General features: G+C 39.7%; 1 protein-coding gene across 1 annotated transcript in view; it reads left to right on the top strand.

Moving 5' to 3' along the window:
- Positions 1–488: 488 nt before the first annotated feature.
- Positions 489–25,362, top strand: part of LOC139735203 (huntingtin-interacting protein 1-like) — a 31,928-nt gene continuing 7,054 nt past the window's right edge. The window contains exons 1-21 of the mRNA XM_071645962.1: positions 489–587; positions 1,349–1,405; positions 3,312–3,392; positions 5,794–5,876; positions 6,574–6,635; positions 7,584–7,724; positions 10,319–10,452; positions 11,221–11,337; positions 12,774–12,916; positions 13,362–13,527; positions 14,594–14,678; positions 16,683–16,771; positions 17,523–17,697; positions 18,289–18,378; positions 20,287–20,373; positions 21,239–21,346; positions 22,270–22,409; positions 22,729–22,836; positions 23,413–23,565; positions 24,296–24,396; positions 24,843–25,072. Coding sequence (XP_071502063.1) covers positions 489–587; positions 1,349–1,405; positions 3,312–3,392; positions 5,794–5,876; positions 6,574–6,635; positions 7,584–7,724; positions 10,319–10,452; positions 11,221–11,337; positions 12,774–12,916; positions 13,362–13,527; positions 14,594–14,678; positions 16,683–16,771; positions 17,523–17,697; positions 18,289–18,378; positions 20,287–20,373; positions 21,239–21,346; positions 22,270–22,409; positions 22,729–22,836; positions 23,413–23,565; positions 24,296–24,396; positions 24,843–25,072 — 2,449 coding nt within the window. The remainder of the gene's footprint in view (positions 588–1,348; positions 1,406–3,311; positions 3,393–5,793; positions 5,877–6,573; positions 6,636–7,583; positions 7,725–10,318; positions 10,453–11,220; positions 11,338–12,773; positions 12,917–13,361; positions 13,528–14,593; positions 14,679–16,682; positions 16,772–17,522; positions 17,698–18,288; positions 18,379–20,286; positions 20,374–21,238; positions 21,347–22,269; positions 22,410–22,728; positions 22,837–23,412; positions 23,566–24,295; positions 24,397–24,842; positions 25,073–25,362) is intronic.

Raw genomic sequence — 25,362 nt, 5'->3', positions numbered from 1 at the left:
AAACTAACCTTTCCCTGTTGGGAATAAAATGAACAACCCATGTCATTCTCCAAGTTTGGAGCCCCTAGACATTACACTCGAGTATTTATTATGCACGGGTATGACGTAAGGAAAAGATTGATTTTTTTTTTCTAGTCATTGATTAACTGATTTCCCCTCATAGTCTGGATATTTCAAATCATAATCTGCAATCATATAGGGTCCTATAATATATTGTGCGTGTGTTTAGGAGTGGTATGTGGGACAGATCATTATACATAGTATGATATTCTCTTTTTGTTTTGGTTGTGAGATATATGATGATATCAAGTATTACCTTCAACTGGCCTAGTCCACACAAAAGGCTATGCATTTTCTGCATGTTTGCAGTAGAGTGTTCATCCAGATGTTTCCCTGTGATTACTCTGAGCGGCTTTGGCCTCCAGAAATTTATCTGGTTAGCCTGCCTACGAGGTGGCCTGCGTACTTTGCCTGCCTTGCTCGCTGCCATGCCTACCCATCATCTCGCTAATGGCAAGCCTGGAGGCAGGGCCCAGTTCCGACAGTCTGTCATTAGGGGGGAGCGCCGCATATTTCTGATGAGGCCCGTAATTACTTTCACGTATGTTAGTTTGTCGCCTTGCCCCTGGATGACCTCCCCCTTCCCCTACCTTCACGCAAGTTCAATCATCTTGTGCAGACAGCATCTTTGATTGCAGTGCTGTAGACATAAAGCCAGGGCTGTTTTCAAGTATAAGCACATCCCGAAACCATCAAAGTGTCAATGAAAAATAAAGTTAAAGCTTAGAATACTAGTATAGAGAGATCTGACATACAACTGTACATTTTATAAACATAAGAAGCCACTCTTATCTTCTGTCCGAATGGAGGAAATGCCTATAGATGCTTTGTATTGTTTTGTGCTACTCGTGATAACAAAATTCTCACTATCATGAACATTCTGTTGCTATGAAGACATCTTATTTGTAATAGCTTCTACATTGTCTTCAAATACTGCTATGTAGGTATTTGATAGTTTGCTTTGTGGAGTTTTCTGTTTTATATACAATTGAAATATGCTCTTTTGCATAGATTTTCTTTATTGATATCATGTTCTTTTTCGTCATCTTCGCTACATGCCAGGATTCTTGGAGTAAAATTGCTTCAAAATATGAAATAGTTTTAGTGATTGAAAAGTAAAATATGTATTGGTGACATAAATGTGTGTGCTGTGTGCACAATGTCTTGTCCTAGGTCCTCTTTTCAGAAGTTTAATGCACATTGTATTTCATTATACTGAAAATTCACGCTGAGGATGTACTGTCTTCATCATTTTTTCCTTGTCTCCCTCTTGTCTGATTTTCTACAGGCTCAAAAGCAGCTTAGAGAGCACACAGATCACCTCAAAGACCTGGGCACCATGTGGGTAAGCTATACTCCACTTCTGATGTGGCTCGCAATAATTGTATACCATCACTATTGAAAGAACACAAGTGCAGATTACAAGTCATAATGATAGTGTACACATAATCTCCATATCTAGGGTGTGTGCAAGCTACATGCTGTATATATATATATATATATATATATATATATATATATATATGCAATATGTTTTGCAGTGTTTGTAATGTTGACAAATAGACTGGTATTTGCCAGTTGGCAACTTGTGAAAATATGGACTTCCATGTTAAAAACAATGAGCTGTCTTTCTTCTCCAGGCTGGTTACTCTTGAAGCGGGAGAATATTTGTTCTATCACTAGCTTCAGTCTTTGATTACAAATTCAGGCAGTTGTGACATTGTCTTTCAAGTCACAATTAGCAAGCTATGGTACTCACAAATATGGTGGGTACAGCATTTCAAGAGTTAATTGGAAAGGTTCCCCTCATTTGAAGTAGATTTGTATTGAACCCCAGCAAAGGTTTCTCATTCAATGTATTTTAAGCGAGGGCTGTTTAAATAAAGAAGACGCTGTCGAAGTGTGTCTGCCAAAAGTCTGAACGGCTGAATTTATCACCCCGCTTTAGATACTATGCATGAATAGTGCGGATGAATCTGACGGACTTGTGGTAGTGTATGTGGGTGTTGCAAAGATGTAGAAATGGCCTTATACAGGAAAAGCTTGGTATGCAGACCGTGGAAAATGAGCCACTGATTGTATTCACGCTCACTGCCCTTCAGTTTCTGTATATGGTCACTGACTGTAAAGTGAAATAGCACAGGAAACAATGGAGAACCGAATGCGAGTGTTCTTCCCACATACTGTAGAGTGAGATTAAGGCACAGGTTAAAAAGGATGCCCACTGAACAAGGAGGTCACATATAATATACCAGGTAGTGCTCAGTTCCGAATCCTACTCCCAGGGTAGTACCAGTGAACTGCAGTGACATTCCATGAGATGTGTACACTGTTGTATGTGTGTATGTATGTTGTGTAAAGTCAAGTTCATTGATTTTTTTTTTCTTCTTGAGTAAACTTGAACATGTGTGTTATCTTTAAACATTGTACTTTGTGATTACAACTGTAAAAATGATGTCTGGTGAGGCAAAAATACAGTGCTGTTTATTTTTCCAGTAATAATATGCTGGGACCAAGCAAGTTCTTATTTTAAACGAGTGACTACATACTGTAGTGACATGACTGGCTTGAATTTTTCTGTGATTATATAGCAGTTCATGTAGACTTCTTGTTTAGAATTCATAAAAGCATTTTATGGCTCATTGCACTGATTCAGGTCAAAAGTTCAGTTGGTTTGCCAGACAGATGTTGCACACATTGTGTTTCCTCTTGTACAATTGTATACATTCTGTTTGTGTGGACTCCCCCCCCCCCCCCCCCCCCCGCTCCACATATCACTCGCTACTCAGATTGTCTTCATGTGCCAGAGGAATATACAAGTGTAGATGGAAATGTTATGTTGCCGTAAAATTTCTACACATGTACATGTACCTTTAGAAGTATTGCAAACTTTTACTATCAAAGTTATGCGAACCCATTATTTTCAACCTTTAACACAGTCTCTTTTATCCCTGACATTTGGCGACAGGACATTGAACCATGAATGCCTATTAGGGGAGTAACCTATGGCTATGCACACAATATATTCCATCAATAGTGTATATCATCACTCAGGAATGAGATCTCTGTTCAGATTATCATGGGGTTATCATGGAGATTTTAAGTAACTTTTCAAACAACTGTGTGTGTGCCATCAGACCACAACCTTCCTTTTAGTCAGTTGTGCTGCAAAGTGGGTGTTGCATTCTGAAACATGTTATCTTTTTTTTTTTTCATCTCTTTCTTTTTAATCTCTCCTCCCTCAATTCCAGGGTCACTTCCATGAGGGTTACGGCAAGTTGAACTCCGCCTACTGTGCCCTCCTCAACACAAAGTTGGAATTCCACAGAAAGGTGTGTATGTGTGTGTGTGTGTGTGTGTGTGTGTGTGTGTGTGTGTGTGTGTGTGTGTGTATGCGTCATGTGTTCTGATATTTCTTTTTTGTATGTGTGTGTGTTTCTTTTTTGTTTGCCAAACAAATAGTCAATTGACAATGAAGGGGTGTAATACAATCAGGCCAGGATGGGTTAGCTGATCAGAGGTCAGTCTTTTTTTCCCTTCAAATATTCTTTCCCTCTCTGCTAGTGGAAGTTTGTTTAGCCCAGAGGGGAACAATTACCACATGGGCCTATCTCTATTATTATGAACAACGTTTTTGGCCTTCAATTGTAATTGCTCAGGCCCCTATTGGCACAACCTTCGTTCTGTTTGTCCCAAAGCTGCTTTCTCTCTGACATCAATGTTCTCAGAGCCTCACCCATACATACCCATTAAACATACTATATTCTTGCAGCTACAAGTGTATGTAAACATCCTGTGTTGATTCATGCCGTGTATGCTTGTCTGTTATTACATGAAGGATGTAGCCATATATTTCAGTAGCTGTACATTTTGACATACCAGGTACATATAAAATGGGATGTGATATTGCATGCACTTATATTCCCAACAAATCATGAGTAATACGCAATTTCTAAGCCCACGTGCAGTTTCTTTTAGAAAATCTGAAGGCAGAGTTGAAGGTGATTTACATCAAGACTGATTGTGGTGTGTCTGGAATGCATGCATATTTATGAAGTCTGAATTTGGTACGATAGAGTGTAAATATAAATAACATTGAAAAATGTGGTTGTTACAGTATTTTCATGTGTAGGCCTACATGTAGATTTATATATTTTGTTGTTGTTGAACAGAAGTTTCTCCGTGAAGAAATCTATTGTTCATACAGGTAGCACATAGATGTGCAGTATAACAAGAACGGTAAATATTATGTGGTGCCGTAAATCATCTTATGAGTGTACTACAGTGTGTATTCGCTTTGTAGATTACAGTTGTATGACACACTTTATATTGTCCAATATCTCATGTTGCTTCGGTATTACACAAGCAGTATTTTTGGATCACCTGAAATCAGCAAAAAGTACACAGGCTTTAAAACTTTCTGTGTACAGTGTACACAAGAATATTGATAAAACAGGAATGGTTATCATAGAGAAGATCTCCTTTGTACATTGTACACTCCGTTTTTGTTGCCAGTTTGTCATGTACAAATATTGGTATATTTCATTCATGTAAATTGTAGAAAACATAGTGTGATAAGGATTTATAGTTTACAGTATACTTTTGAGGAATTACTTTTCATGTCATGTGATAACAAATAAGGGACAACTCTGCACATAATTTATGTTTTGTAGGTCTCTATATATCCTACTTTTCACAAACAGTGTGGGATGGATCGTATTATCCAATCTAGGGGAGTTTCAAATCCAGCCAAGTTTCTTGAGCCTCATATCACGCCCCTCCCCTTTGCCCAAATCAAACTGGGCTTCTTACATAAACAAAGCAATGCTTGGGGTAGTCAAGTCCGTCCGTCTGTTGTTGATTCTGTACAATGCCAGTCATTTAATCTGCTTATCCTGCCAAATATGTGGACAGACACTCCTCTAGGGAGTGTAGAAAGAAATTAAAGACAGATGACTTCACACATGCTCTGTGCACACTTTTCATGCAGCATACTTTCAAGACATAATATGATGTATGAAAGTCATGGGATGATTCAAACTCATTGAGTATTTCATTGTAAAACTTCTGAACGTACTAGAAAGAGACATCATATGTGGCTTTAATATTGCAGAGGTCCCACCACACATTCTTCATAAAAAGCAAGACAGAGTAGCAATGCATAGCCGTAGCTCTGTCCTGTCTGACACCGCCATCAGTCGTGTCTGTCCTGCAGATCTAGAGACTGATGCTAGCATTCATTCCCCATGTGTGTGTAATAAGGCTTCATATTACCATGGTAGTCTTGCGTTTGTATGTGTTTGAGTGTCATGTAAACATCGGTATAAGTACCGTTCAGTTTTCATCTGTCACTTTTCCCAGGAGAAACACTGCCAGTCATTACTCAAAGGAAAACATTTGATGTTTATCCAACTTTTTAATGATATTACCCATCTGTAGCAACAGTAGTGTAGTATGCGCAAATGCCATCCAGAAATTGCTACCCTCATGCTAGTGTGAGAATAGTGTAAAGAATTCCAGCTGAAGAAAGCTCTTGTGCAGTCACATATTTGTATGACAGACAGAGCTCTGTGTGCTACAGGAATAAACATGCACTTGAAAACTGTGGAAGTAGTCTTTAACAGCTGAGTTGTTAAAAATTGCAGCTCATTTAATAGAATAACATATTTATGTATCTACAGTGATGTCTTTCTTTTTTCTCTCTCTGACATCATTTTTCTTCACATAATGCAGAACCCTAACTTGCCGGGCAACCTTGTGCTTCAAGACCCTGAAAAGGAGCTGGAGAAAATTTGTGAGAATGACATCAACAACTAGTAAGTGACTCAGCTGGTTTGTGTGAGGTTGAAGTCACCTTATCAATTTGGGTAGTTTTCTGTAATTGGGAGGGGAAGGAGCAGACAGAGTATCAAATGAACTGCTTTGCTATCAGTGGCCTTCCGTATTTATTTCTCTTTTATTTTCCGTTTCTTTACTTTTTAATATAGTCCCCAAAAGTTTACCATGATATAAGACTTAATTTGTTACCAAATTTCATTGGCATTTAAATAAGCGCACTGTTCATTCAAAGAAGTAATGTGGTGGTTTCTTTGTGAATGAAAATTAATCCCAATAGAGTTGGTGGTGTAAGTACGACAATTATGTTTGAATATGCTCTGTGTGTTTAAAGAAATTATTTTTCTCTTTGTTTGTTAAATGAAATATTTCAATTCTTGTAATGTGCAAAATGATAACTTTTTTTTTTGTTTGCAATTTTACCGAGCATACAAAATTAAACCAGAAATTTCCTTTGTGAATTCAAGGACATACAAAGTTCTGTACATATGGGGAAAAGAGAAGGGTTGACCGTGACAGAAATGAAGGACTTCTTCTCTTTTTTCTTTCTTTCTGCGAGAAAGGAAAAAATAATTTAGTAGCTATGATTTTGAGATATACATCATAATATAATCTGTATTTTTTGCTTCTCATCCCTCACTTTCTCTGCTATTCTTGGCTCTCTCGCTCTATTTGCAGCTTCCAACTCTCTGTAGAAATATTCGACTATCTGGATGGCCTGATCACCTTGGAAACAGGAAGTAAGTGTCTGATGCCAAGTGCTATTTTTGCATACAGTTTTATATCGTGGCTGTCCTTGGGGTTATGATAGTGGGGTGTGACTCAGCATTATTGTAAAACTTCATGCAATGTAATGTGCTGGTTTATAGATGTAATTACATTTTAGGGTACTTTATTTCTCCTTCAGCAACCTAATAGGTCATTGGAGGTTGCCCCAAACCACTCCAAATTCTGTAGAACCACTTTAGGATTTCACACCCATATGGGAGATTGTTAGAACCAGTCAAGACTAATCAGATCCACTCCAGGTTCCTCAGAACCACTCCATATTTTATTCATCACAAAGAGCAGGGTGCTAACCCAGTGAAGTGGTCCCCCTACCCACTCACACAAGAAAGTGGGTGAACGATGCCGACCCTCGTGGTTCACCCCAGGTGACTGGCAACATTCAGCAAGCGGTATCAACCAGGTACATTGTGCCATCTGCTTGAATGAATGAATGAAACCCACTTGGGGTTTCCTCACAAGCACTCCAGGTTCTCAGACCCACCCAGGAGAGATCCTCAGAAGCACATATTTTATTGCTACTCAAGGGTTCCTAAGAACCATTTCAGGCCCTTCAAACCCATCCCCAAGTTCCTTGGATCCTCTCCCGGTTTCTCAGACATACTGTGGGTTTCTCAGACACACTGTTGGTTCCTAGGACCCATTCCAGGTTCCTTCTAAGTAAACTCTAGGTTTCTCAGACATACTGTAGGTTTCTCAGACACACTTTAGGTTCTTAGGACCCTACCAGGTTCCTTAGACCATCTGAAGGTTCCTCAGACATGCTGTATGTTTAGGTCCCTCAGGCCCACCAAAACTGCTCTTGGTTTTATGAACCCAACTCTAGGTTCTCTCTACCTCAGAACTACTCTTGGTATGCTCTGTTTCTGAAACCAACATGTTTTATGACTATTTTTCCTCAGTTTTCAGATCATTTGATCTGTCCAAGGCAATGTCAGGCACCTCGTCGGGCCAGTGCCGTCTCTCTCCCCTCATTCCAGTCATCCTTGATTCCAGTCAACTCTACGACTTCAGCGTCAGGCTACTCTACAAACTTCATGCTTGTAAGTTGGACTCTCATCTTCATTCCTCCTCCCTTAAACAGACCTGCATTTTGCTTGGAAAGGATCCTATTGACCTCTCTGTGTTTTTTTTTGTCTTTTTGTTTTCCCAAGATAAAATTGAATTTGCTAATTGTCATATTAGGAATCAGATATAGAAAGAGTGTATGGATATTTACTGCTGTATTTCAATTTGAAAATGGGAATCAGTACAGTCTCACTGTTACTTTCTCGTAAAACTTTCTTGCTTCTTATGACTTACTGTGTGAGAGAAACCAACTGACAGTGCAAGTATAAAGTGCACCAAGCAATGCCATGCCATGCTGTGCTTGGGATTCTCTTGAGTGTCTCTTTGTTTAATTTACTTTGAGTGGACATCATTTTTGTTCATAGAAGAAGCATGACTGTGTCTATGTTTGGTTTCTTTAAAACTAAAATCAGCAGCATTTGAAGTTGGCGGTTGAACATGATGGCCATCATATGATCTAGAACAGTTGTATTGAAAAGTTTATGGAGGGGGAATCTATTCTACATTGTACTTAAATGCAATTATAGACTGTATATTTCCTGGATCTTTTTCCCAGAACACTCTCATTGGCACACTATGAAGTTTATGCATACTTCCCAGAGCATGTGATGCTCCATATTTCTGTATTACTGGCTCAGTATGTACATTATTCTCTGTACAACGACTGAAGAGTCTAATACATAACTTTTGCATTTTATTTATATTGTGAATCAGTGATTCCATCTAGGTTTTATGATGACATGTTCCCTATGGGGAATTACAGAGAAGGAAATTTTCCGCAGAGTGAGTCTCAGTGTATGAAAGACAAGTAAACTTTGTATATTATGTTTTATAGAAAGTCATCATACATACTGTACACCACAAAATGTATCAAAACACAATATATTTCACTGTATTGTTCTAGTTTCCAGGGTTAGTCATACAAAGTTGTTGTGTGTGTTCTTTGTTCTTGTTATCTAACTCATGGAATGTAGGGCTACATGTATCTTCATTTAGCTGATTCATTATATTAAGTGATAACCAGTGCTTCTGTGTAAGAGATTAATCAATTGTTCACATCTGGAACTCTTGATGTGTGATGACCCCATTTCTACAAGAGATATGCAGTAGTTTCAGGATGTTCATGTTTAGTATATTTACATATCAAAGCATCTAGTGTTCTGAGTGTCATAACGGTGTTGTTACAAGCGGCATTCAGCTTTGTCACACTAGCCAATTGATTGTTGTTTTACTCATCTGTCACTACAGAGTGTATCTCCTTTCATTCAGATTATTTTTAAATGTAAAATTGTTCACACCCTGTGACAATATTATAGTTTGTTCTTTTGCACAGTCATGTTGAAACATACCTTACTCCATAAAATCCTAGTTTCTATGAACAATACTAGGATAGTCAATGTTGCAGCAAGTCAAGTTTAATATCTAAGTGGACTAGGATTCATCTTTCAAGAGGACTTTCTGTGGCACTGTCAATGGAGTAAGATATCCTGAACCTGAATATTCCACCGGTCCTTCCGATTTTGCAATATCTAAAGTGAAGTTGTTTTGGTGACTCAAAATCATATATCTTCCATTTGTAGAGCTCTTGTAAGACATATCAGAAAGTGAAGACTAATTATTTAGCGCATATTAACTTCTTATTAAAGGAAACCAAAACCCAAAGAGAAATGTGGATTGAGTGAAAGCAGCAACATTAGGAGAACACATCAGTGAAAGTTTGAGGAAAATCAGACAATCGATGCAAGAGTTATGAATTTTTAAAGTTTTGGTGTTGGAACTGCTGGATGAAGAGACTACTTCATAGAGTTTATGACATCATGTGTGGACAACAATTACAAAGAAAATATAAAGAAAATCTAAACATGCTTTCACTTTTCTAGCATAATGAAAGAGCACTTGACTAACCGCTTTCAGAAAGTAAGGGGAATAATTACTACCCTTAACTTATGTCAGTATCATGTTGATGGAATGTGTAATTTTCACGAAAAATTAATTTTTGTGGAATTCCCTTTATATTTCTTTATATTGTTGCCCACACCTGACATTATAACCTCTAGTAGTCTCTTCATCCAGCATTTCCAACACCAAAACTTTTAAAATTCGTATCGATTTTCCTCAAACGTTCACTGATGTGTTCTACTAATGCTGCTACTTTCACTCAATCCACATTTCTCTTTGGGTTTTGGTTTCCTCTAAACCTAAGGCTAATCACACATATTGACTCCACAACCTACATATAAATCATGGCAACTAGTTGTGGAACATCCCTGTGCCATTATACAGGATTGATAGAAGGTCAAATACTACTGTAGAAAAAAAATGCAAGTAAAACAACAAGTCTCACATGATTTGTTCTCAATCACATTTTACCCCATACAGCTTGGTTGTGATATTTGTTTGTTCTTGAAACAGCATAAAGCTCCTGTTTTTACCAAGTGCCTAATAGACTATTGAAGAAGCCACTCATGTGGTAGTAATGTACTAGCTACAAGTTCAGTGGTCCTTTTGTAGAGCAGAGAAAGAATGGCAATTTTCATATGTTTTCTCTCTTTTTCACTCCACTGTCCAGGCTTGCCATCAGACACTTTAGATGGTCATAGGTCACGGTTCCTGAAGCAGTTCCACGCTCTGAAGGAATTCTACTCCAGGTCCAGCAGCCTCATGTACTTCAGACGTCTCATTCAAGTGCCTACGCTCCCTGCAGTGAGTTATTCTCAAGGAGACTAATGTAGGGAAAATAGCAACTAAAAAGAAATAAAGTCCACTGTGATTTACAGTTGAGCAAACAAAATGAATTGCATATTGTCACAAACATCTGTTTTTGTCTCTCACAAGTGTTTACTCCTTTTGCCAGAGCTGATTCCACAGAGGGGTACAGAACAAACCAAAATCAACTTGAGCGATAGGAATAAAGAAACAACAACAAAAAGCACTTTAGCTGCTTATATGGACATAATGTGTTTTTTTTTTCCCCTGTCTCTCTCTACTGTGTAATATTCCATCATGAATTCATTCTCACTAACAAACCAGACCACCAATGGCAAAATATAAAACTATCTAACAAAACCACTTCAATTTGTGTCATATCCTGTCTTTTCTCTCAAGAGTAATATTTTTGTCTTTGGCTTTTTTTTTTACAGAAAACATGACAAAAATTGCTTAAATTGCTGATGTTGAAACTGTTGGGGTGCTTACAACTGCCTTTTCTTCTTGCACTTTGCTGTTCTTTTGGTGCAAACATAGTTATATTATGCTGTATTCCGTAGGTTTATTTATAAGCAGCCATATATCATGGACTAAATGGTGCAAATGAAATAACATTACCTAACAGATGCAGGGATCTGATACAGAAGTCGAAGAATGCAAGTATGCCATAGCTTATTTGAGTAAAACCTTGTCAGTCAACACTCAAAAAGGAAGAGAAAAAAAAAAATCCTCTCATCTGTCTCTTTTCCCCTCGATGTATACTAGGAGCCTCCAAACTTCTTTGTGATGGCGCTCAACCAAGACACATACATCAGTCCTGCAGTGATGCTAGCCATCAACGAATCCATGAATGATTCAAGTGGAGGGAGAGACAGTCCTCCGGTGAGTGTTGTCCATGTTTTGTCGTGAACCTCTGTGTCTGACTACATCCTTGAACTAGGAAAGCACTCTTGAGAGCGCAGTCCTCTGCCAAGCAGCTAATTTCCACCCATACACGCATGCTGAAAGTTGTTTAGTTTCCCAATATAGTAGCCTTCTGTTTATGTTATCTGTATCCAGCTTTGCGGCGCCTTGCTCGAGCAGAGTATAAGCTTTAGAGCATGTATGCACACCTCAAAATATGCACAGCTTGAACTACCAAGTTCATTGCCCCTATCTGCAAAAAGATGAAAAAATTTTTTCAAACATCTATCAAAATTCCCGGATCACTACCAAAATTCAATCATCCATTCCTTGTGTTATTATCAACGTTTCCCACAATTTTTATCCAAATCCAACCACAACTTTTTGAGTTATTTTGCACACAGACAAACGAACAAACAAACAAACCAATGCCAATGAAAATATAACTTCTTTCCTTGGTGAAGTAAATGGGTGTTGTTCTCTAACATGTTCCTCTAGACCAAACTTGATGCATGGAACATGACTGCCATGTCCCCCTAACTCTGCAGGATGTTCCCTCAAAAAATTAAATGATCTCTGATATCTTGACAAGAGTATGTGAAAGCTCCTCCAGATTTGGAAGTTACATTTGCTAATTGAGATGCATGCGACACACAAGTATTTCCATGACTGGTCTGTGGAATCTCGCTGCTTCTGCTATGCTAATATCAGCAGCCATGAACTGGGAAGAGCAGAACTTTGACCCAGTAGTTATCATATAGGCCGTATGTACATGTATATACTGCAAGCATAATATTTTGCAAATCAGGACTTGTAGGACACTGTCACAAAGTGATGTAATGTGAAGTAAGAATTGTCTCTCTTTTTTAACCCTTTGAGGGTGGACTGATTTTGCTTACAACACACATTTCCCATAGACACCTGCCCGAGTATACTCGGGACTCGTCCTCAATGGGTTAAGAATTAAAGGTACATGTAGTGACTTACAAGTTAGACATGATATTCATTAAATTCATGTCATAGGAAGCAGTGTTTTAGCATGATGCTAGTTGCACACACATTAGCTACCTTGCAAAATATATGACACATACACTACCTTCTTTCATGACCAAAGTCAACAGCTTCCTGGTTCTCGGTGTTGGCTGATGAACTGTTGATCTCACAACATACAATTTGGACAGCGTTGATGTGTGTGTATGTTTGTAACAGCAGTGTCACAAAAAGGCTCATGGAGATTGCATGAAATTCAAACTGGATGTTACCCACTGACACAATAAAAGAAGAGAATAAAAAGACAAATTGATGAAGAGTATCTTGAGAATATATGATTCACAGTTCCATCAAGTCGCACTGATTGTCAGACATTGCTATCAAGTCCATCATTGTGTGACCACTATCGACCTTGACCCCTTCAGCCTCCGAGTGAAGCGTCCATTGAAGAGCCCATTGTGGAGCGTCTGGAGGAGTCCTTCCTAAACAGTGCCCTGTTGGTGGACCTGGCCGCCGCTCCCCAACAGAACGGCCAGCAGCAGGTGCAGCAGAGTGGGCCAGATGAGAGGTGTGTTCCCCTTTCTCAGTCTCTTATTGGCATTTTGCTCATATGAAAGTAGAAGTCCTCTCATATCACTGGATTCAAATGCCTTTATGTTTTTGCTGTGGTTTGTCAGAATAAAAGAAAGACTACATGCTGGGATAATGGGGTATCAATGGAATGATTATAAACTTTGGAGATGTAGATTTTAAAATGGTTTCTGTGTGTGTATTTGTGTGTGTGTATATGCGTGCCATTGTACGCATATATGTGTACTGACCACAATAGTCTACGAGGGAACTACATGTATCATCAAACAATCTCAGTTTCAGGTGTACATCAGTATATGGTTACAAGGGGATGAAAGGTACCCTAGGGGAATCAGTCCATGATGCCAATGGAACACGAGACATCAGACAATTCACCTTTGAGTGAGTCCATGTAACGCATTTACTTGTGTTTTTTTCTTCAGGGACTGGATCATAGAACAGCTGAGGCAGGAGGTGGAGCAGCTGAAGTTTGAGCTGGAGCGGACCAAGCGGGAGGACCAGCGCATCATCGAGGAGCTCAAGAGGCGGCTGATGGAGATGGAGCAGGAGATGAACGAGCACCGGACGGTGGTGGAGACACAGTGTGAGGTGAGGGGCTTGACCTCCGGGAGGTCTCATCCTGTGTCTAAAGGCCACCGCACACTACACGATCAGACTGGTCTTAGAGTCTTAAGCCAAGCTGGGTCTTTAGACCAGTCGTACGACCGGACACCGCACACTATACGACCCGACTGTAAAGCGCGCGCAGTGCGCACTGCGTGCGCTTGCATTTTACTGCATTGTGAATGGCTGGAAGCTCCCGACTGGTCGTAGAAATTCAACATGTCAAATCTCTACGACTGGCGCTAAGACCCAGTCGTACGACTAGAAAATGGCAAGACTGTGACGTCACACTTCTAGTCTTAAGGTCTTAAGACCGGTGAATCGGGACAAAATCGTGTAGTGTGCGGCGGGCTTTAGGGAGGGTCTGTGCCTTGAGAAGGTTTTGTACCTTAAAGGGATGGTACCGTTTTGGTTGAGATGGTGCTCCACGTTTCCAACATTTTTTGATGATCCTTATTAGAGATAATGAGAAACCTCGTATGAAATATGAAGGAGCATGTAATTCTGAGAGGAATTCAAAGTTTATTTGATAAAAATTGGTTCTGAAATCGCTGAACATCAAATGAACTTCGAATTCCTCTTAGAATCGTATGCTCTTTAACATTTTATAAAAAGTGGTTTCTAAGTATCTTGCAAAAAGTTGAAGGCTGAATCCTTGCCTTAACCAATACTATACCATCCCTTTAAGGACAGTCTGTGTCCTCCAGGAGGGTTTGTACCTCCTGGAAGGTTCATGACCCCTTGGAGTATCCATGCCCACTGTGAGGGATTGTAACTCCCAGATTTATGATTTACATGCCTCCATCCCTGAGGGGTGCTGGATGCATTTTGTGTTGTCTGTCACTCCCGTCCTTTTCAGTTTGGGGTATCATAGTAAAAAAGAGGAAGAATCAAACAAGCAAACAAAATCCCTCTTTGATGGATTTCATGAAACTTGATGTTTATTTGGTTAGCATACAAGCCTTGCTTCAATCTCTGTGTGACAGTCACTTTAAATAATTGTTTCTTATCCTACATTGTCTCATTTATTACATGTGTGTTTTATTTGCAGGAGAATGAGACACTAAGAGACAGGGTGAGAGAAATGGAGGCTGTTGCCTTAATGGTTTCAGAGGACAAGCTGGTAGATGCAGAGAGTAAGTTGGAAGTGAAAACCACTAATGTAAATTTTACTGCAACGACCCAATAGTATAGGGATTCATGGGTGGGAAACATTCACTGCCCATCAGGGTACATTAAAAACACCATGAATAGCACCGGTCAGCAAGCATATCCATCGAAGCATATAGTCCATGGGCCAGGCCAGATATAGGTACCACCTGAGGTGGCAAAACCTTTTTGGTGTCATTTTGTTTGTCGGGCATAGATATGCTTATCAAGCTATGATAGCATTTCCAAATGAGTAGCTTAGTCATAATAAATGAATTTTTAACCAATTTGGTCTCGTTGTTATATCCCTATACTTCTGAATCGAAACTAACCGCTATACAAAGAAGAGCACTGTCTTCTGTATGTTCACAGGTGTTCTGTTGTAAACGCGGTGCGCTTAGTCTTTATTCAAGGCAGCGAAGGGAATATCCAAAGATTATGATGTCCACAGCGCTTAGTCTTTATTCAAGATGGCGAAGGGAATAGCCAAAGCTTATGATACAGTGTATATCCTTTTATCTAAAAATAACAACAACAACAAAAGCAATTCCTCGTGAATTTTACCGTATTTTTCAATTATTTATCATTTTCCGGTGAAAACGCTTCGGTGGAAACGCTAACACCCCGCCAATATTGCTTTATTTCCATCCGACAATAAAAGATAATGCAAAAACAATGTACCGTACACTACAATACATTATAATGAATAATACTGTAAATGAACAGGGTGATTTTTGTTTAAAACTGATGTATCTGTTGAGAGGGTAGTATAAAAACAGTATAGATAATCCCTTTATGAGGAACTTTAGGTATGATAACGGTACATTGGTCTAGATAAAGACTAAGCGCACCGCGTGACAGCTGTGGACATCATAACCCTTTGGATATTTCCTTCGTTGCCTTCAATAAAGACTAAGCGCACCGCATTTACAACAGAACACCTGTGAACATACAGAAGACAGTGCTCTTCTTTGTATAGCGGATAGTTTCGATTCAGTAGTATAGGGGTGTAAAAACGAGACCAAATTGGTCAAAAAATCATTTATTATGACTAAGCTACTCATTTGCAAATGCTATCATAGCTTGATAAGCATATCTATGCCCGACAAACAAAATGACACCAAAAAGGTTTTGCCACCTCAGGTGGTACCAACAACCCATTTTTCGAGCCTTGGCCCATGGACTAATACGCTTGTTGGTGGTTGTCGACTCCATTTGTGGTTCTTTGGCTTTGTGTGTACTTACATGGAGATTAGTAAAACGGTATGCAATTTGTTAAGAGGATTTTCAATTATCCGAGCCAAGTCACTCTTCCCATTATATCCCCAAGATTTTGGGTCTTTAATACACAATTGACTTTTATCCCTGGATTTAATTCGTGTTCTGATATACATGTAGATCTGGGATGTAGTGTTTTCAGTGCAAAGTCTGCCTGCTCACTTTCCTTCTGATCTTTTGTGATGCTGATCAAACAAGGCATGCTATGTTTGTTTCTGTGCTGAACCAAGCCATTTAAGAATGTCTTTTGTCAAGGGAATAGGGACTCATATTTCAAAATATCTGGGTCAGATTATGAGAGTATATGATGTCATAATATGTTCTCTCAAATGTGAATTACGTGCCCCCCCCCCCCCCCCCCCCCATCCCCCTGTATAGCTGTCTTTGGCATTACTCTACAGTCCTGTAAATTTGTACTCTTGAACATAGAAAATCACCTTTGAAGTCAAATGCTGAGTTCCATTTGTTCACATTAGTCACTTTGATACCATCAAGACCTGTTGTTCATTCCTTTAATATTTTTTTTTTGTATATTCTATTTATGAAATGGATACAAGCAGTGTCATGCATAGAAAAGACTACCCACAAAAAGCAACAAATTTAGGGCAATTGGAATAAATAGACAATATTTAAGTAGTCCCCTCATGCATATTTCTATCATGTATGTAATTTGCTAAATACCTTACATTTTGTTTTCATCTTCTAACAAAAAGAGAGGGCAAGAGTGAATGAGGAGAGATTCAAGAAGATGAAAGATGTGTACAACAAACTCCGAGAGGAACATGTTACACTTCTGAGAGAGGTCAGTATTATTTGATTTCCTCTTACAACACTATAAAGTACAATGATCTTGTTAATCCCATAGATGGTCACTAACTGGAGCGGATACTTTGACATTGACTTAATGGTGTCCTGTATTGTTGTGTACAATCTGTGTTGTTTCAATGCAGTTGGTGCTGCATATTACATTGTTATTGGTAGTGTCAAAATTTCTTTGATTTTTTTTGGAGAAGATGTTATGATCAGTGATTCAAGAATAGTAGGAAGAGATATGCGAGTAGCTGCTTTGCAAGAGAATGGACTTTAGTAGAATATTGTTAGGATTTTTCCAAGAACAGTTTGTTCTCAAGACTGCTAATGTGTAGCAGAGTTGCGTTTGATTTGTTACATCAAGTTTATAAAGTCAGAAGAAATGATCTAGTGACCACACAGACCCCCACTTAGATTTAGTTGAAATTTGCTACCAGCCTGAATTTCCAAGGTCAAGGCTACATTCAGCATATAGTGATTTTAGGTGCCTACAGAAATATTAAGTGTAAGGATAGTCTGATTAACTGTTGCAGAAATCAAATCTATCTCCTTTCAGTAAGATATTGAAAAGATAAGCATAAAGAGCAGACTTAAAACTAACAATGAGATGAAAGAGATCCTCCAACTACTCCCAACAATCACCACTTTCAAGCTAACCTATCATGTTCTCAAAACTGTTCTTGTGTGAATGCCCCCTCCCCCAATGAAAACTTGAAATCCTGCCTCCCTCCATCCATCCACAGAATGCGGAATCCAAGAGGCAGCTGACCACTGTCTCAAGGAGCTCGGAGGAGGTGAGGCAGGCCCAGCAGGTCGCCCAGCTGACCGTGGAGAAGCTCCAGATGTCGGTGGCCGAGACGGCGAGCCGCGAGGCGCAGCTCCGACGGCAGATGGAGGAACAGAGGAGGGCGCTTTTAGGTGAGGAATGTATAGCCCCCCTCCCCACTGGGAGTTGGTGGTGGTGTTTCAGTGTGATCATTGCTTTTTCTCTGCATTTTCAAAAGTGCAGTGTGAGCCATGTGGTGCCTCTCTTGGCAACCCTCCAAGAGATTGCATTGTTATGAAGGTGAATGTGCTGTTTTTACACAGGAAAAGAAATAATCACTGACTGCAGATAATGTAAGGGTTGTCACACTGTAGAAATTGACCTTTTAAGCTTTGATTTTAAGTTGTTGTTGTTTTTTTTTTTGCTCGTAGTTGATGATTCTGTATGTGAACAAAAAAACTGCCTTTGTGTTTACACTTGCAAGTGAGTTCTTTGAAGACTATGCAATGTTTGCATGCATTGTATCAGTATTATTCTTGCAGTCCTTTCTTGGATCTGTTATACTGGTTTTCAAGCTTGATAAAGGTCACTCATGTAGGTACTGAACATAGGGATAGCATACTATTTAAGCCATCTTCAGTTGTAAATGTCAACAAGGTAACTGATCACAACTGCTTACTCCAGTCATGTGGTATCTAAGGAATGAAAGTGATGACATATAGTTTGTGTTTGATTCCGTACAGCAAGGGCAGTGGAGGGCGCTGAGGACACGTTACGACTCATCCTTCAACAGATGGATGATCCTCAGTTTGCAACAGCCACGTGTACACCAGGTGAGCAAAGTCATTGTTTCTGAGTTCTTTCACTCTTTCAGCTCTCTGATTGGGGCATTTTATGATTTATTGCTGCTGTGTTTCTGTACAGACATGCCATAAAAAGTGCAGCAATTGCTTTCTTCACATGGAAAATTCAGTTGGAACTTACAGTTAGTCTTGATTTTTTTTGAATGTTGGTTTGTGTGGGACCATGTCATGAACCACTGTAAGAAGATTCACTCTAGTTTTATGCGTTTTGCTGATGTGAATCCGGATAGCATATCAGTATAGTTTTCATGGTTAAGATTTATTTGTAGGCAGCTCTAAGGCAAGAGAAAAACATAACACATAAACAAAACTGATTGTTCTCCAAAACAAGGCTCATAGACTAAATGGATAAATGAATGTATGAATGAATGGGAAGGATATTCAAAAAGTACCGGATTGTAACTAACTACTAGTCTATGAATCTGTAGTTTATATCATAATAGATAAACACTCATATAGCATCATTATGCAAGTGCTTACGTTGGTCATCAGTTGCCTCGTCCTATTTTCCTGATTTTTATACCCCCGCCAAACGAAGTTTGAAGGGGGTATATAGGAATCAGCGGACGGTCGGGCGGTCGGGCGGTCGGGCGGTCGGGCGGTCGGTCGGGCGGTCGGGCGGTTGGGCGGTCGGTCCGTTGCAAATCTTGCGTCGCGAACTACTTCCTCAGTTTTCAACCGATTCCCATAAAACTTGACACAGATGTGTGCCTTGGGTTGTAGATGTGCAAGACGTATTTTTTGACAGTACCCAAAAGTACGTTGCCATGGTAACGGCATATTATGGGCAAAAATGGGTACAAATCTTGCGTCGCGAACTCCTCCCACAGTTTTTGATCAATTTTTATGAAATTAGGTACAGATGTTCATCTGAATATGTTAATGTGCAAGACACATATTTCCGCAGTGGCAAAAAGTGCGTTGCCATGGTAACGGCATGTTATTGGTAAAATATAGGGCAAAATGCTTCATGGCAAAACTGCTTCATCAGTGTTCTTCCAATTCTCATGGAATTCATATTGAATGTTTGTCTTAGGATATAGGTCAGCATGACACATTTCTTGACAGTGACAAAAAGTATGTTGCCATGGTAACAGCTCACATATTATGAGCCAAAATGATGGAAAATTTTGTGTTGCAAACTACTTCCTCAGTTTTTGCCCAATTTCCATGAAACTTGGTACAGATGTGTGCCTTTGGTTGTAGATGTGCAAGACGCATTTTTTTACAGTACCCGAAAGTACGTTGCCATGGTAACGGCATATTAATGGCAGAAGATCAAGGAAAGATCTTGCGGATTTAACTACTTCCTCAGTTTTTTGACCAAAGCTTATGAAATGTGGCACACACCTTGATCTTGGTGGGAAGATGTGGAAGACATATTTTTCGGACGTGTCGGAAGCTGCGTTGCCATGGTAACGGCATATAAATGGCAGAAGATCAAGGAAAGATCTTGCGGATTGAACTACTTCCTCTATTCGACTGAAGCTCATGAAATGTGGCACACACATTGGTCTTGGTGGGAAGATGTGCAAGACATATTTTTTGGACATGTGGGAAGCTGCGTTGCCATGGTAACGGCATATTAATGGTGGAAGATCAAGGAAAGATCTTGTGGATTGAACTACTTCCTCAGTTTTTGACAAAAGCTTATGAAATGTGGCACACACAATAGTCTTGGTGGGAAGATGTGCAAGACATATTTTTCGGACGTGTCGGAAGCTGCGTTGCCATGGTAACGGCATTTAAATGGCAGAAGATCAAGGAAAGATCATTCCTTGGTAAGACTGTCGTCACGGGGCGGGGGTATTAATCACCTTAAGTGATATTTCTAGTTAAAGATATGTTCTTTTTTTCTTCTATTTCTTTTTCTTTCAGAGTATCTGCTAAGTCGAACACCTATTGCCAATGAATGTGTGCAGAACCTGGACAGATATTTCATGTCCTACCAACAGAATGGCACAGGTCAGTCACAACCCCAGCCAAATGCCTAGCATTCTAGCCTCTCCTCAGGAGGAATGTGCCACTGGATTTTTATATTCATTTATATAGCAATTTTATTATCTCATCAGAAGCAGTTTTGTGTCAAATTCAACCTGACTCTACTTTCTTTCCCGTCAAAGAAGCAATCGAACCATGTGTGAGATGTCTGTTGCTCCTTCTCTAAACCTGGCAAGTTTTAGTATCCAGAAATCTTAATCTGACCCCTTAACTCCAATTGCAATTGTGCAGCAAAGTTTAGCAGAAGTTAGTTCTACTGGGGTTAAAACTGAGTGGCCAGTTACCTGCTGTATCGAGAGTGTGAGCACTTGCTGTGTAGAACTTTATCTGTAAAGTTTCTTGAATAGTTCAAATTGTAATGTGAAGGAAATGCTCAGATCTGTTTTTAGTTTACACCCCATATTGCTGCAAGGATGTGTATTTGAGCACCAGTCCTGTAGATACCATTGGATATCACAGAAAAGCCATTGCAGATTATGTGCTTGGTAGACTCTGGGTTAATAAAGGATTGTAAATTGAAACTAGAGAGAAGTATCCTGTTTTGTTTTTGTTTTGTTTTTGTCTTTAATCAACCATTTCCACTAGCTTATTGAAGGTATAGCGAAATAAATGCATGACTGTGATAAATTGTACTAGTACTGAACTTCCATTGCCTTGGCCATGTTTCAATAGCTGTATGCAGTTCTGTGTGCTACTGTAAACTATGTATGACCTTGTACCACTTGTGGTGATACTATTTTGTGTGTATTCATGTGCATGCACAATTATGCGCAGTGTTGGGTGTTATTACACTGGATAGAAACAAGTAATTGGTTTTCTACCGTTTCAGACTTTGGTGAGCTGGTTGGAGCGCTAGCGGCATACTCTCACTCTCTCGGCGAGTATCTTCTGCAGGGGAAAGCCACTTCTAATCTTGCCCCAGTGGATGTAGGGGAGAGTAAGTAGTTATTGAAAGATGAAATATGTAGATCCTCTCAGCGAAGTCCTGCCAAACATCCAATTCATGCCATTGAAACCTATTGTCATATATATTAGCTTTATTGGGAGTAGAATTTGAGTAGATTGTTGCCATACTTGTCAGTCTGTGACTACTTGAGTCCAATATGCTGTATACCGGTAGTCATTTCCTCCAGACAATTGGTTTTAAGCAGTCATAATGATATGGTACAATTGTAATGCCGTGACCGGTTCCATGACATTTGCTCCTGCGATATTTGCTCCCATGAAATACCTACACACTAATCCAAACACATATTCTACCAACAAACATAACCCTATAGAACCCCAATCCTAATCCTCGCATCAAACTGAACCTAAAACTCTATCACAGACTTAACCTATCCCTAAGTCCTTGGAGAAAATAGGAATGGAGCAATTGTCGCAGAAGAAAATGTCGTGTGACCGCAGTGACAACTTTGTTTCATAGTTCTGGCGTAGGAAGTATTAACAGTGAAAAAAAAAAGTCACTATTGTCGCCATCAGCATCATCAAATCAGCAAATCAAAAATATGGTAATAATTGATTAATAGATACGAGGTCTGGAGACATGCATGTAGACACAAATGTATGTGGAACTCATATTACGTAAATGAACTATGTCAGGCAAGTTCAAAGAAGTTAGGAGATTGTAATGAGATGATACTAGAAGCACTTATCGAACACTTCAACTGATTTAGATTTGCTGCTGATCTTTTAACTACATGTAGATCTATTTACCAAATGCCAGGCTTCTGGGAAATCTTTTTAATATTGGAATCATGTAAGATGGTAGGATATTGCCTTTTGATATTCATATGATATGTTTGAGCTCTGAATTTGAATCCATGGTCACTGCTGACGTCATTGTCCCCGTCCGTGCAGGACTATCATCCCACTGCCACGACACCTGTCACAGTGCCTTGACTGTCCTGGGGTCACTAAGGGACGGCAATGTGGACATCTTCTGTCGGGACAGGGATGACCTCAAGGACAAACTGAAGTTGATCTCTGATACCACACAGGTGAGGATGGTGTGAATGGTGGCATCAAGTTATGCGAACCATAAAAGTAGTTTTACAAATTGATATGTTCACCCGAGTGTTGTTCCTGTGCAGTCTGATTTGCTCATGTCCTAGACAAAGTAGGCAGTCACTCAGATATCCTCCTATGTTATATCCATATTTGTGTTCATTCATTTCCACTATAGTATTGTTGCAGGTGTATTGCATCTTTGGTTGAGGTACCAGATGAGATGATAATCATACAAATGATACTAATGACTTTTTGGTTGAGGGCTAGAAATAAAAATAAAGTGACCTCTGTGGTTTGCTCTTGAAACAGGAGTTGATGTCGGAAGAAACGACAGGCAAGGAGGAGATCGGTGACCTGGTGGAAACAGAGATGCAAATGACGACGGACATCATTGACCAGGCGGCCAGTCGAATTGAGGTAATGCAATAGTTATTTAGTTTTTGTCTTACTGTGTCTATATACAAAGCACCAATGAGTAGATGGCAAGTCGAATCGAGGTAGTGTAATAGTTATCTGATTTCTGTCTTTCTGAGCTTACATTCATAGCACCTATGTGCGCTTTTTGTCTGTATCTGTCAAAATCACATATCTGTCACACCAGTTTTATGCTAATATTTATAAGCATATCTTGTTAATGATGCTGATTAAAAGGAAATACAAATAACTCTGTTATGAAGGGAAATATTGTCTATACCCATCATGTCTAAATTTGGGTTCAAATAGAAAAATGTGGCAATGTCTTTTATCAAATAAAGAGGGCATGCAGATAATGAGCAATACCTCAATAGATAATAAAGCTATGGAGTAAATCATCTTTTTTTTTTCCTGCATATTTTGGAAGATATTGAAGGAGTTAGCAAAGGCTGATATGGCATTGACAAAAATAGTGTGCATTCTGTCACCATCAAAATGGATAGAGAAAGAGAAAGTGATACAGAGAAATGGGATAGATGATGAAAATGATCCACTCTGTCTGCCGTTGTACGTCTACAGGAGATGTTGAAGAGGTCGCGGGAGGCTGACACAGGGGTCAAACTTGAGGTGAATGAGAGGATTCTGGACTCCTGCACACAACTCATGGTCTCCATCAAGGAACTCATCACAAAGTCCAAGACCCTTCAGAAGGAGATCGTCGCAAGTGGCCGGGTGAGGGCGGGAGATACAAATTTACGCTAGAGCCGTATATAGAGAGTGTACTAGCTGACCACAGTAATAGGCACCATGTTGTTATCTGGCACACAGGTTGTTACCCAGCAAAAGTGTGTTGATGCATGTTCGTTCAGGCATTTGCATTCATGCATATGTGCTCGGTGTTTTTGTTTGCTAACAGTAGCCACTGCGTGGTGCACATGGTCTTGGTAATGACATGGTCCCTGGTAATTGCAGGACCAGTTATTGACCAATCACAGCTCATAAGACACAAACTGGGTTGGCCAGACTGTCTCTATATACATGTATGTTACTGACCTGTGCATTACTGTCCTCAGTCATGTATTGTATAGTCATTGATACCATAGAACTAAGTCAGTATGTATAATATATTTCATAACTGCTGCTGTTGTTTCAGTCGTGTTATGTGTGACATCTTGAAGACAACATCATTTGTTAACACTGGTGGTTCAATAGACACTTGAAACTACATTGTTTAAAAAGTTCTTGACGTACAATTGATCTGAGCTTTTGAAGAGTCAGATGCCGATTGAACTGGTACAGTAGACTGCTCCACAGATATCGTGTCGCTGCCTTCGGAAATCTTTTCAGAAATCTTGGAAAAATATGATATGCTGATTGTGTCGCTGCCTGCGGAAATCTTTTCAGAAATCTTGGAAGAATATGATATGCTGACAGTGATAAACATTTGTGTTCCATGTTTCAGGGCACTGCTTCAGCAAAGGACTTTTACAAGAGGCACCACAGGTGGACAGAGGGTCTTCTCTCTGCTGCAAAGCTGGTTGGAGTCGGTGCTTCTCATCTTGTGTAAGAGTTATATTTATATCTGTGAGACTGGAATTACAGAAAAACTACCCTGTCATAAGGTATTGTGTTGGCATTGTGTTTGGGCATGTAGTGTTTATGGATTTTGATACGACACAACATCCATATCTGCCAATAAATGAAAATTAGAATAAAAATTGAAATAAAAATGAAATAGATTCTGAAGTTTTCAAAATTGAACCTGTTGTATGAGGATGGGCTGATTTTGCTACAACACGCATTTCCCATGGACACTTGTATACTTGTGTACTTGGGACTCGCCCTCAACAGGTAAATGTTACTTTGCTTACTATATTTCAGGCTCATACGGTTATGTTAGAGTGAAATATTATGTCTGCTGATAAAACGAATCTGGCTGTGTATGAGCTCAAAAAATAGAAAAAGAGGAGGAATATTACCTATCATGTGGTTTGTGTTTCCACTCACAGTGACAGTTCAGACAAGGTAATGAAGGGCACAGGGAAGTTTGAGGAGCTCATCGTCTGCTCCCACGAGATTGCGGCCAGCACGGCCCAGCTTGTGGCGGCCAGCAGGGTCAAGGCAGACAAGGAGAGCACCAACCTGAAGGGCCTGCAGACCGCATCCAGGAACGTTGCCACGGCGACTGCGGGCGTGGTGGCCTCTGCCAAGACGGGGGCACAGATGATCGACGAAGGGGGTAAGGATAACGATAGTCACTGCATCTAAGTAAGTAGAGCATATGAATATCCCCTTACCCCAAAAACCTAGAGGCATTTCATTAGTACTTCAGTGCCCCCCCCCCAAAGCTTGACAGTAACATAAGCTACCCATTCTGATAGAATAATGCCACACTTCCAAATAGAGACTGTCATGATACAGTAGGGACAAAGTAATCCCCATATTGCTGCTTTAGTAAGATTATGAAATGACAAGGAGTTTAGCTGGTGTGAGTGGTTGATTGATGACCATCTTCCCCCGCTCGCCAAC

This window comes from Diadema antillarum, unplaced genomic scaffold (genome assembly GCF_040938485.1).
Source record: "Diadema antillarum isolate AM-2024a unplaced genomic scaffold, OU_Dant_1.0 seq00000565_RagTag, whole genome shotgun sequence".
In the NCBI taxonomy this organism is placed as follows: Eukaryota; Metazoa; Echinodermata; class Echinoidea; order Diadematoida; family Diadematidae; genus Diadema; species Diadema antillarum.
Note: the sequence above shows the minus strand (reverse complement) of the source record. Positions and strands in the feature narration are given on the sequence as shown.